Source organism: Trachymyrmex septentrionalis, unplaced genomic scaffold, assembly GCF_001594115.1.
Source record: "Trachymyrmex septentrionalis isolate Tsep2-gDNA-1 unplaced genomic scaffold, Tsep1.0 scaffold20, whole genome shotgun sequence".
Taxonomy (NCBI): Eukaryota; Metazoa; Arthropoda; class Insecta; order Hymenoptera; family Formicidae; genus Trachymyrmex; species Trachymyrmex septentrionalis.
The window spans coordinates 2399890-2414098 of NW_017305180.1; the positions used below are offsets into that span (position 1 = coordinate 2399890).

The 14209-nt window shown below is 31.3% G+C and overlaps 1 protein-coding gene across 5 annotated transcripts in view; it reads right to left on the reverse strand.

Annotated features, from left to right (window-relative positions):
• LOC108747746 (FH1/FH2 domain-containing protein 3) overlaps window positions 1-14209 on the reverse strand; it is a 164661-nt gene that overhangs the window by 13093 nt on the left and 137359 nt on the right. For 4 of the 5 annotated variants that reach the window (XM_018485443.1, XM_018485442.1, XM_018485445.1 and 1 more), the window contains 12 exons: window positions 13349-13859; window positions 12843-13105; window positions 12493-12624; window positions 11786-12122; window positions 9949-10582; window positions 5712-5870; window positions 5031-5213; window positions 3100-3219; window positions 2506-2640; window positions 1808-1950; window positions 969-1236; window positions 526-649 (listed from right to left, as the gene is read on the reverse strand). In XM_018485443.1, coding sequence (XP_018340945.1) covers window positions 526-649; window positions 969-1236; window positions 1808-1950; window positions 2506-2640; window positions 3100-3219; window positions 5031-5213; window positions 5712-5870; window positions 9949-10582; window positions 11786-12122; window positions 12493-12624; window positions 12843-13105; window positions 13349-13859 — 3009 coding nt within the window. Of the gene's footprint in view, window positions 1-525; window positions 650-968; window positions 1237-1807; window positions 1951-2505; window positions 2641-3099; window positions 3220-5030; window positions 5214-5711; window positions 5873-9947; window positions 10583-11785; window positions 12123-12492; window positions 12625-12842; window positions 13106-13348; window positions 13860-14209 lie in introns of all 5 variants that reach the window. The other variant, XM_018485446.1, reaches the window with a different exon arrangement.

Below are 14209 nucleotides of genomic sequence, written 5' to 3' on the forward strand. Positions count from 1 at the left end.
CTTAAGGGCGACATTTATCTCGCGCGCGTCGCCGCCACCACCGAGCTGGAACATTACGGAGATGAAGAGAAATTCTCGCACTTTGTTCTTATCCGCGGTGGAACAGCCGACATGGCTGTCGTCCTTTAGAGTGCGTTATTTTCGCGCAAGTTAAAAGCGAGACTAAATAAAGACTAGAAAACCGCAGTCATATTACAGTGATAATATTTCGTTCGTCCAATCGCGAAAATGAGAACACTCAACTTGTGATTATTACTTAATTCATAAATTAAAACATCAAATTTTATTTTATAGCAACAATGCTGTGCACTTTAACAAATTTGTTTTTAATATGAATTGCTTATCGCTGTGAATTGTGTAAAATGAGATGTTATAAGATATTGTTTACTGCATATTTACTAAATAAAATTTATTATGATAAAGATAAAATTAACCAATGCAAAGATATAATGCGCTAAAACAGGAAGAAGAAACATCCAAGAGCATGTACAAAAAAACATACGAAAAAGATCTGACAAAACTTACCGTCTTTTTTCTGTCTTCTCCATGGTAAAGTGCCGTGGATACTCTCGACATCTGAAATGTCACTGCCAAGTAGTTGTCTGAGTTCCGCGTCCGCTCGATCCTCTTTTGTACGAAACTTGCCGACCTGAAATAAGAACATCAAGATTTTAAACTTGCAAAAGATACATGAAAAATTTTATGAAAACAATATATTGTAAAAGTAAAAAGAAATAAAATAGCTTTATTCAAATATAAATAAAATTTTAAAAATAACTTTATACTCTTATATCAATATTACAAAGTAGCAAATGAATAGAAATCAAAGAGAAAAGATTTAACACTACGCTAATTAATATTTATGATTAATATTATGTAAGCTAATCCAACTCAGTATAAATATATTTTAGTCGATGAAATTCGCTATGATGGTTTTCAACGAAAGATATAAAACAAAAATGACTTACCTCTGTTATCATCTTCCCTCTGGTCTTATTGCGTTCTCGATGATTGGCTTTCTTCTCAAGCTGCTGTATCACTCGTTCCCTAGTGGTTCTGTACTCCAGAGCAAATTCGGACACAATCCTACAAAACTCGTTTGGTTTTGTGTCTTGTATCCTGTGCAGTGGTATACCCAACCACAGAATGAATTTGCGGAAACGGTTTATGATACGTCTGTGAACGATGCCTAAGACGATTATCCTTTCAGCACAATCAGCAAGAAAATCAGACATCCTGCGTTATAAAAATAAAACAATATACTTTTTAGAAAAATATATAATATGTTTTAGCAAGTAACTGTAAAATATATCAAATAAAACTTTTAACAATTTTTTACTAATAAAATAATTCAATAAAAAAATATTGACTAAAAAAATGTAGTACGTATCATATGCAGTAGTGTTATTTTTGTTGCTAAAAAATATCTTTGACTTATTTAATTTTTTTTAAATATGTGAAAAACATAACATAAAGCATTTAAAGAATAAAAAACTAATTAAAAATATCACAAAAAATAAAAAAATATAAGTTTATTGAGAGAATGCAAGTGCAGCGCGAATGATTACAGGCAGAAGGAATGAAGGGAAAGACTCATGGGAGGAGAAAATGTCCGTTCGGTAATTAATGGAAGCTCCACTTGGATAGCAGCCAGTTTCGCTGAAAAAAACTCTATCCCGAATTTATCGAAGTCACTTGGGACTTCTTAAACACAGACACTTAGAAAGACTCACAGGAAAGCAGAACGAGAGAGAGAATCTCGAAAATTGGTTCGGGGGTTAAGAAACTCGGCAGGAATTATACTCACTTGACCTTCATCATTGTAGAACCATCGTGCTTCGCAATGAGCTTGAGATGGTCCCAAGACGCTTTGCACTCACTCTCAAGTTTCGCGATGTTCGCCGCCAGCTCGTCGAAATCGATTTTCGAGGCTCTCGTTACCGCACCAATCTGAAAGCAGAACCGCGTTGGCATTGTCGAGAAAACTATTCCAATTGTCTTCAAGAAATATACAAAAAGGTACAAAAAAAAAGAAACATAGTTTAAAATTTATCTGAAAAAGATACATAAAAGTATTTACTTCTTTTTTTATTTTATCTTTGTATTATTTCTTCAATAAAAATCGTTTTAAATCAAATGAGTATTATTATGAGTATTAATACGTGTATTTATATGTAGTTAAAATGTTGTATTCGCATAAATGATATAAAAATATAATTGCAACATAATGTATTTTAATTCAATTTATATCTTTTAATCTATTTTTTTTTAAATTATATCATATTAATCTTTGATATTATGTATCTAAAGATTCAACAAAATATGGAGAAGAAAACTGATTGTGTAATAAAATAAAATAAAATCGCGTAACAAAAAAATTTCAGAGAACACGAGCTCTCTGAAACGTAAACTTAGTCTCCATTTCATAAATATACAATAGTACAATCGTGATATCACGACAAAGCAAAGTTCTCTCTAGTTTTGATCGTACTAACTGACTCTTACCTCGGAATAGAGGTCTGTAGAATCCGGAAACTTCTCCATCACCATGTGGCAAAGATGATGAAGCAACGAGTGTTTGTGAACCGTATCCTTCACTTCAGGTACTTTGACGAGGTATTCTAGTTGAAAGCCCTTCACCTGAAAAAGGATAAAGTCTTCACGTCGTGACACGACGTCCGGAAAAATAGCGCGTCTCATTTTGACGCTCGTAAATATTTAGATTTATTTATAGATTTTTCATGTTATATGATAGAGAAATTTCTATGAAATAATTGCGTCGCTCGAAAATTAATTTAATGCAAATCTAATTGCTGAAAAATATATTAGAATAGAACTTTTTTAATACAGCGGATATTCCGTCAAAACTTCCGAAAATTCCGTCGCTATTCCGAGAATAATAGCGGACCGTGATTGCAGCAAAACTCCGTATTAAATCGAGATTGTTTTCGAAAAAATGTGGCTATCAGCCAAGTAGCATGGAAGGTATGCTACCCAACCAGTAATTAGAAATTACCGATAATCGTCAGGTTTTGAACTGTTACGATCTCGGGACAGACGGATAAAGTGGATATCATTTGGCTGGCATTCAATACCTACCTCATTTCCGTTGAGGAATATCCCAATCGAAAGGAGTGTGCTTAGAATCCCACGGAACGTTTTATTCACTCGTAAGGTCTCCATACCCTGTTTCAAATCCATTAAAGGATCTGCGATTTCCTAAAAATTACAAAAACCGTCCCATTTTTATTTTCTCGCAAAACTCATAATTTGTATCATTGATTTTCATAAACATGTATCTCATAGTTGCATGGGAATTGAAAGAAACTGTTAATTCATAGATTATTATGTTTTAACTAAAAGCGAAGACCAGAATGAGAATCATTTTTATACAAATATTTTTGTAATTTGCGTATGTTTAAAAGTTTTTTTTTTTCAAGTTTACATAATATCAAATCTACCATAGAGACACTCCAAGTTAGAGTCTGTGGACATAAGCCGCATTTCGTATGCAGCATTTCTAGTTTTATCAAACGCGGGAAAGAAAGACATATATTTATTATTCTTTTCTCTTGTTTTTCCTATTCGATCTTTTCCTTCTCTCTCTCTCTCTCTCTCTCTCTCTCTCTCTCTCTCTCTCTCTCTCAGTAATTGCTAAAATATGGCGGATTGATCAAAGTAGCTGTTTCGTGTCTTGACTCTGATTAGGTCTCTAGAATCTATGTAATTTAAAAACGTAAAATCAGAATAACAAAGTATGACTATTTCAATTTTAAACTCAACATTTAAATTTAAAACTACAATTTTTTGTTCATTATTATCTATGTAATAATTCGGATCTAAACATTTTTTTTATTAACTTTATCAATATTCCTTTGCACGTATTTTGGAATTAATCGATTTGACTGAGAAATGACGTATCGTATATTGCAAGCATACACAAGTGGATACAAAATGATTCTCATTTCCCGGCACGAACTATTTCACGCTTCAGTTACAGTCGAACGATGCCAAGAAAGTTAGGTCGTTGAGTGACCTCTCTTCGATACAATATCGGAATTTGCCATTTCGTCGTTGAAGAAATACGTCGAGAATGCTCTTCTACCTATCGACTTCCTCTCCTACATTGCTAACATTCCTTTCCATCGTTCTTTGATAATCGTGATAAAATCCACGCGCGAAATCAAAAGAAAAAGAAGAAAAGAAATATATAAAAAGCCAAAATTAATTATTATTATGTATTAACGTAGTATCCAACGAATATATAACTTCAAATCGAAATTACGAGTCGGATTCATGGAAAAAATTATTCCGAATTGTTAACAAAATTATATTTACAAACTTTTAAAAATCCCACTTTTCTATTATCTTGTCTTTCTTATGTTATAAAGTTTATTATGTAATAAAGTTTATGTAAAAATATACATTCATAAAAAATTAATGAAATTATATTATATATTATTGTTAGAAATAATATAAAATATTATTGTTAAACACATTTGATGTCTTGTAAAAAATTAATATTTTCAAATTATTATTTTAAAGTTTTATTATGATACCATTAGCTCTCAGAAAATCAGTAAAGGAAGATTAAGTATATTATTAGATACTGTTTAATGCGCAGGCGTCTCTAATAGTGACACGCGCGATCATAAATTAAGGCGTAATGCAAGAGATTAAAATCAAGTTTTATTTAGAAAAAAATAAAAGAAAAAATTTATGTTAAATCTTCTAAAAAAAAGTTAAAATTATAAGTGCTATCTCTATTAATAAATTGACATTTTTTTATTATGTAATATTGTTAATTAAGATAATTAATCAAATTAAAATTTTCCTTAATTAAATAATCTTTTACTAAATAATAACGTAATATTTTACTTTAAAAAACGCTTGGCTACAAATTATCGACACTAGAATAGTAAATAGTTTTATGTACAAAACCAACAATTAAAAAATAGAAATTTAAAAAATTTACTGTTAAATAGTATGTTTACTAAAAAATACATAATACATATAATATTAAAACTTACTTTCTCGGAATTTTCGAAGTCTAGCTTGAATGCCCACAGCTTTAGCCTTGCTGGCAATTCCGAAATGGAGGTCAAAGTTAGAAGGAACTGTTCGGCCGATCCTAAGGGAAGGTCAGGATTGGCAGCCTGTGCCTCTTGTATCCTGGACTTTTCTTCCTTAGTAGGTAGCATTGTTAGCAGTTTCTATTGAGAGAATTTTGGAACGAGGAGGAAAACAAATGAAAAAAAGAAGTCAATTCAAAATTAAAGAAATTAGAATAAACTCGAAACTAGAATACATAAGTGCATTTGAACTAAACTTCAGGATTATGAACAGAAAGTTAAAATTTTTCAAAGCTTTCTATTAGCCAGTAAATTAAAGCGGCATCGACTTCATGCAATTCATGCAAATAAAAGTTGAAAAATTGATTAAAAATATATAATTTAAATAGACACACTATACAGTTTAAATGAATAAAAAGTGAAAAATAATAACAATTAACCTTGTTGTAAGAATTTTTGAATAATTTCCATTTAATTCAAAAAATATTAAAACTGTCAAAATACATTGTATATGTTCGCGTTTTTCTTTCCAAAATCTTATATGTAAAAATGTAAGAAATATTTTCTAATTTTTAGCAGTTTTTGAATGCTGTAAGAAATAAAAATTGAAAGTAAAAAATAAAACAGCCATATTCTCACCTCGATACCCTCTCTATTCATGATTGTAGCATCCATTTTCAAAATCGCAGTCTTGATGGATCTTGGCGGCGGCAGTTTCGTCATACCAATGTTAATGGCATTTGATCTTTTATGATTTAGCACAATAATTTCCTTATTCTTGTTCATCTCCTGCTGTTTCTGTATGCCAAACAAAAAATTTTCGATTATATCAAAACATTTGCGCGTGATATAACTTCGATATTTTCTTCGTTATTACTCTGTAACAATTGGAGTTATTGCAGAACGATTAGTATCTTTTACCGTGCAACAAAAATACTCCGCTATAAAAACACATAAAAACACATAAAAAACTACCAAACATTCGAATGTAACACAGATTCATGAAAACATAGCATCAGAATATATTGGAAATACGCCACTAGAATTGAATAAATGTAGCTATTCTCTTTTGATTGCAAGTGGAGATATATACGTATACAAATGACGTTGGGTGTTCGTCGAAATTATCTTGCTATAGATAACAATTCTCCAAACACTTTGCAATAGATGATGTAATAAATGTCACACGAAAATCATAAAATTATCCTTTATAAGTTTACACTCATTTGTTACAAAAAAATATATGTGCATAATGTCCAATGCAAATAAATTATGTAAACGTTTATGGTTTAGATAGAATAAATACAAATAAACATTAAAGAGTGTATTATAATACTAATATGTTATAACAACTAATATATTATGCATATTGTATAATAGCAGGTAATTTAAAATAATATCTCAAATAAAAGTTTATGGAAAAATAAAACGTTTTATATTGTATAATTTTTTAAATATAAATTTATATTAAGAGAAGTAGATATTAAAAATTTGGAATTTTTTTTGTTATTTTGGTGCCAGTTGCACATTTATTTAATCTTTTAAATTATAAATCAGTTTAATAAAAATCATCTAAGAATAAAACAAATACAGGATAAAAACTTTTATATTAGATTTTTAAAACGGTACAGACAACGTAAAATTCGTTTTAGTCACTGAAAAATAGTTTATCTGCTATTAAAGTCAATATAATAATGAAATAAGAGCAAAAGATTGTAATTATTAATATAATTATAGGTATTGTCATAAAAATCATCCTTTATTAATAATCCTTAATAAATTAATCAATTACAGTAAAAAATTCCAGTACAGTACAGCAAAATAACAACCGCAAGAGAGCTTACAACAGCGATTTACAAAGTATGTGAAGCAGTCTCCTTGAAGAAAGAAATACCTTCAGCAAAGTTTTTATCAATTAGTGCATCACTGTCAGCATGAAATCGATTGGACCAGTATTCGTAAATGAACGCATTTAAAACGCATGCATTTATATTAACGATCACTAAAACAATGCCGAAAGTTAAAGAATTAAGACTCACCTCCTGTAAAATTCCAGCATGCCATTTCGTTCATATTTTTTCGTGCGAGCACCAACAACATTACCAAGAATACAAGAAGATAATTAGTCGTATTTCAGTAAACCACCATCACTATCACCACCCTTACTACTATCCGACCACCGTCATAATCGTTATTCATGATTGTTATCATAACCGTTATCTTCACGTAATACGGTTAACTACGTTATTAAATTAGCTGACGTTATTATACAGCGCTTATTCGATAACTATATATACATATGTGGCCGAATATAAAACTAAGTAAAAGTTAATAAGAATTAAACTTTACTCTAAAGTAAGCCTCTTATTTCACATCTTTCTATGTAATAGAATAGAAGAGATATATGTGTCTATCATATATTCATTTATAAACGTTAATAAAATTTTGCCAATTTTGATATCTACTTTTTATATAGAAAGAAAGATATAAAAACATAAATGTCATTTAACTTGTTCATATATTGAAAACAATATTAAAGACATAAAATTATAATAAAATTCGTATATAAGTTATATGTACAAAATAAGAATCATAAAATGGCTTTATCAACATAGCTTATTATTTCTAAAAAAAAGCTAAATCAAGACATCGATTCAATTTTAATGCACATTGGTATCTAATCATCTTAATATCTTTGTACGATAAGTTATATATCAAATTTCAATATAATGTAAAAAAATTAATTTTTTAAATTTGAAAAATCCTTATTTTCTCAAGAAAAAATTAGTAACAATAATTAGAAATAAATAGCAAAAATATAATAAAAATTCTTGAGATAAAACATAACAAATTCAATTAAATTCGAAATAATGTGTCATAAATTCTTAATTTGATATTAAAAAATATTTATTTTCCATTTACACAAAAAAATTAATTTTGCCTTTTCTATAAGTAAATATAACAAATTAAAGTTTTTATTGTTACTATTATATCATCTCTTACTTAAATTGATCTCATCAAGTTTTCTGTACAATTGTCCTCATGGCACAGTTTGTGCAGCATTTGTCTAACTCTTTTCCTATTAATTCGGAACATGCGGCTTTCATGATCCTAATTTACGATATTACGAAACCAAGTGCAACTGTGCACAATGTTATTTGCATCGAAGACAAATTTCCCTTTTATAATTTTGCTCCGTTTACACTCTTCTTTCGTCGCCAAAGATTTGTAATTCTTTTGGCACGCGGCTATTTTTTTCGTTATTTTATGGACGTAGGTCGACTGTAATTATCGGTGTGCTAAGCGAGTTCAAAGGGCGAGAAAGAGCTTGTGTCGGAAACAACCGGAACAGAGAAATAATGCGGCAGCTTTCAGTAACGCTCGAAAAATACGCGCAACCCAGTCGCAATCTCTCTACCGTACAATATCTCTTGCTGCGATTTAGTTGCGCACAGACGTGAAATACACAGGTGAGAGGAAACCAATATACCCGCGTCGTGTAATTACTGCGGTAATTAACGACGATATTCTCTACTCGATTGCAATGCTTCGGTACAATGCCAGTAAAAAATTTTTGTAGTTTCCTGGCGCGTGCACGCGTATATATACGTTTATGTGTAAAATCTTTTTGTAAATTATACATATGTGTGTGTGATGACTATATTTTATCTATAATAGAAGAATCAGCAGTACATGCCACTATATATATTTTCTCTTATATTTTACAATACTTTCTCTCTAATTTATATTTCCTCATCAGACGTAAAATTGCTATAAATGATCATATTATAGTTTTAAAAAATCCAATGTATTCAAAAGAAGTTAAATTTTCGACAATTTCGAAAATGACTCCAAAATGAGCCAAAACATTCGATACAATAAATGAAGATAACCGCAAACACCTGAGTATTATCTTCATCTCTTAACTCTTCGCTCTTACATTACTCAGCATAGACTCTCATTAGTCTTGTTCTGAATTTCTAATAATTGTTTTTAAAATATAAAAAATAATAATATAATATTTTCTTTTTTAAAATAATTGCAATTAGAAAATTGAATGTAATTGTTTTTACACTACGGCCAATAAAAAAAATAAAAAATGTTCTTTTTGCCACTTTGTAACTATGTATTGTATCAATTTACAATTACGTTATTGTAAATGAATGATAATTTCTTCCTAATATTTTTGAGCATTTCTATTAAAAATAATCAAGCAGACGCGATAGAAAGATGTTATCCCCTTTAAACGTTGTAACTCTAACCTGCTAGCTCAACAGAGGTGTTTATGTACATAAAATTATGGATATATGCTTTTGTATATATTGGAATTTTAATTCTATGAAAAAGTCGTTGTAAACAATCTTGCATAAATAAAATTCGAATATTCACTTTTTATTGCTACAAAATTAACGAATCACAAAACGGTTATTACTACAAGCAAATTAATACGAATTACTAAATAAAAATGGATTGGAAACTATAATTATACTTTTCTAATGCGTCATTAAATATCATTATTAATCTTTCGTTAAGAATTTCTTCAAATGTAACTTAATGTAACTAACTGTAATAGTCATTACTATCTCGACGATAAGTAAAGCTCACTTAAAGACGACACATCAAATAAAATTAAATAAATAACATAGCGAAATATAACTTCCATCTTTACTTCGTTAAAAATTTTGAAGAATATCGTATAAAATTACAATGTACACTGCGAAAAGCAGTCGAGGGTAGACCTCGTTTAAACGAGCATTGCTCTTATGTTGTTCCCTTCAATCGTCTATTTGAAACGGTGAAACTCGCGGTTCGTTGCACTTGTATAATGAAAACAACACAATATGCGTAAAAGAAATCGTACATGGAGACCACTCACCTTGGTGATGAGATCCTTAGCGCGACTCTCGAAAAGATGCTCGAGCTTTTGTGTGTCGACGGCCACAGGCGTTAGTTCGTCCCAGATCATCTTGTGTTTGTCGAGCCGTGCAAGAATGTTGGGATCGTCTCGTACTTCCTTCCAGAACAGCTTCACCGTCTTTTTACTCTTCTTCGCGAGTAATGATGGCGGACTCTTTGGCGTGTTACTGGTGTCATTAGTTAGTAGCGGTGGCCTCGACATCTTCAAACTGACACCGAATGGCAGCGGGGGACCCTGAGGAAGGGGCGGTGGCAATCTCGCCCCCAACGGCGGTGGTGGAGGTGCCGAAGCATCTCCATTTGGGGGTGCCATCGGTGGTGGCGGCGGTGGCACTCCATTCGTCACATTAGCAGATCCCAGCACATCGATCTCATCTTCGGAATTTAGATCGGTGAAATCCAAGTCGCAAAGTGCCAATGGTCTCTTCAGTTTCTTTACCAGTTCCTCCCAGTGCAGTTCATTCTCTGATTTCTTCGTTTCCTGCAGTTTCGGCAAATTATCACTGGTTGGCGACTTTAGTACGTCTGCTTTTGATTTCGACTTCGCTAGACCTTCTTTTGCTTTCGAGATCAATCCGCTCATATCTCCTATCCTAAAGACATGGATAAAAATGGCCTAAATTATATATTTTGTATAGCAAATGCTAACAATAGTATATTTTACAGAATAAAAGAAAATAGGAAATAAGAAACGAGCTACATTTAGATAAACTATTAAAATCAAATAAACAACATTCATACACATTAGTGACACATGTGGTTATCGATTTAATTATCATATTATTCTCCAATATTGAATTTCTGAATTACTTTAATTATGTTAATTAATTGTTATGTACAAGAATTAAATCCAATGTAATTACTGCAGCTTTAAATTTTGTTAAACACGGAAATAATCTCTGCATTTAATTCTGACAGTTCTGACAATATAAACTTTTATGCATTTATAATATCAAAAATTAGAATTATTTCAATTAAAATATAATATACCATATGTATTATTATATATAATAATTTGATCATTTCGAAAGCATTCCAATAAATTTTGTCTCCCTGATAATTTAATTTATTAATATCACGTTATAATATTTCAAATAATATTTATTTTATAATAATATTATTTATCATCTATCTAGTTTATATATTTTTAAAGATTATCTGATGACAAAATACGAAAGATAAGGTTTCTTATCGATCTGTAGAAAGTTTCATATCCGACAAAGAAGTAACTTTTATATGAAACATTGTACTCTTGCAATATCCCGTGTAAAATTAACTCGGTAGAATTTCCGACTAAGGTACAAAGTTCATACGACTTTTCCAGCTTTCTAGTATCATTGTGTTGTCAATATCTGGCGCTATTCTTATATGCTACTTTCCACTTTTATCTGTAATAAACGTTAAACTGACTTTTGCGTTCAGACACATTACATTTCATGTTTAATAAAGAAAACTTTAGTAAAATACAGATTAAATTAACCGGGACAAATAGTTACAAGGAGCAAACTGTTATATACAGCAAGTTAATATTTTGTAAACAATATTAAGTTATTTTACAGTTGATATTTTTAGTTGCCAAAGACAACACAATTTTCAATGTTTAAAAACATTGATATAAATTATCAAACACTTTTTCAGAATTTAATAAACTTTAAGACTTTTTTATATTCTTATAATATCTGTTTAAAGATTTTATATTCTGAAGTTTCGCAAATACAAATATAGAAATAAGATGCAGAGGATAAATCAATTGAGTAGCATGCATTTGAAATAAAGGACGCCTTTCCCGAAATTACCTGGAAACTTTCTCCTCCACAGGACTGCTAGGTATAAGATTCTGTGCTGCCAACTTCTGAGTGAGATCCTTGACAGTTCCTTCCCTCTTAAGCTGTAGAACCACTCGATGATCCTCGTCTTCGTCGGTGTGATTACTCTCGTTGTACTCGACACCTTCGTTGGGACTTTTGCCGTACCATGGTTTTTTCTCCTCCGAGTCGAGCTTGTTCGCGGCATTCATCAAGGGCGTCAAGTCTTTTCTGCTGTTCGTTCTGGACAACTTGTTCGAAGGAGAATCAGCGTTCCTCTCATAAGAGATACCGTTTGTATATCGTAGACTATTTGTTGCAAACTGACCTTTAATAGCAAAAGGTTAAAAATATTTATTGTAACGATAGAATATCTTTCTGAAATGCAAATTGTTTAAACAAAATGTATATAGTAAGAAATTGAAAAATTTATTTTATTAAATCCATCCACTTCACAAAATGGATATATTTTGTAAAAAATTGTATGTATATTCACTTTCTAACACATACATACATATTTTTAATCTATTTATTTCTAAATAAGCGTACAAATTATAAAATTAAATAATAATAAGATTTTTTTTTGTAAAAATGTAAATCGCATCAGTGATAATCGGAGATTTATTTGGGAATAAAATAATAATAAAAATGATAAAGATATTCATGTAAAGCATTTTAAGTGAACTTTAAGTACTCACTTTCCTGATCATCGGTATGACCAAGCGAAGCTCTCAGGTTTGCAGTAGCCTCTTGTTGTTCTCTAATGAAGCTCCTCTGTCTCTCCGCGCGTTCTCTTCGTCGTCTCAGCGCTGGTGTAACGCCAACATCCACTAAAATAATGTTTTCTCCATTAAAGCGAATCACTTATGTATATCTTAACGCGTTTTATATGCAAATTAAATTTATTACAGATTAAATATGAGCAAATTTTCTCAAAATATAAGTTAGACTTTTTTTCCATCGTGTATAAAAATTTTCTTTCTGATATAAACACATAATTGATTTAAATTAAAAACTCAATTATCAAAAAAAGAAAAGAAACAATTACCTTTATTCTCTTTGTAACTACCATTAAGCTGAACTTCACCTAGATGACCCTGAGAACTTTGAGAACTACTTGATTCGTCGTCATCATCTGGTAGATTCGAATTCAAGGTGTTATTCAGCGTACTCACACCCAGAGTATGATTCAGTCGTGGACTCATCCGTGCATTCAGAGACATTGACAGGGGTGAATTACCCGTGGAATGCCTCCGAGACTTTCGCCTTTCGTGAGAATCCACTAGAGACTTTCGATTTCGTAAAGTTTTTCTACGCAGTCAAATAGAAATATTGGATTAGAAATATCTTAACTGAATTATATTATAAAATTATTATAAGATAAAATAAAATGTTTCTCTAAATATTTGCATAAAATTTTTCATTTTTCTTCTAAATTACATATTTTTATCCAAATGTTCCAAAGATCTATATTAATTAATTTGAATACAAATCAAAGAGAAGGAATCTTATTAAATCGTATAACGCTCAACGTTAAATTGTAATATCACTTACCTTATATTGTCATCCAATTGGCGTATAGGCGATCCTCTGTCTCCATCTTCGTGATGCAGTACCGCTTCATAGATCTGAAACTGCCTGAGCAAGTCAAGATCTGTGCCCTGTTTTGACATGTACCTCTGAATAACGCCCTCCATACCCTGTTCCTCTAGGCAGTCTACTTGATCGTAGTACGTGTCTTGATCGGGGATACCGTTCAAACACTTGTTGATCAAAGTTGTTGCGTATATAAGCAACTCTGTGTCGGCGGCATCATAATCCTTCAGGAGTTTCATTACGTTAATCCACGGTACCACGCCCCTGGCTTGATCGACCGCTCTTACAGCTCTGACCAATAGCAGACTGTTTGTTTCCACGTATTCCACAAACACGAGCAGTAGTTTCAACGCCGTCTTCACCACCAGCCGAAAACGACTAGCAATTAACGTATATAACCATTCCACTGTCTGCCCATGTTCCATCACCCCGTTCATACCGTCGACATACAGCATCACCTGGCCGAGTGCTGCATGAATGCAAACGAGTTGCGAGATTAAACACGGAGGGCGAAATTGTTCCAGACAATCGCGTATAAAGAGCCTTTAGCCGTTGTTCATAAATGTACCTCTCTAGTGGATTTTATGGCAGCTCAAACGATATTAAGGCTCAAAAGATTCTCGAGACATTGAAAAAGGGAAAAAATTTAATATTTTTTAAATACGGTTTAAACATCTACTTTAGAAAGTTAACGGAGGTAGAAATTTTTATGCAAACAGATAACTGCTTCCTTTTATGATGTCATAAAATATTTTTAAAATACTGTCTCCAATAACGTTAAATATTTTCCGTATTAATCGGCACTTTTTTGTCTGGGGT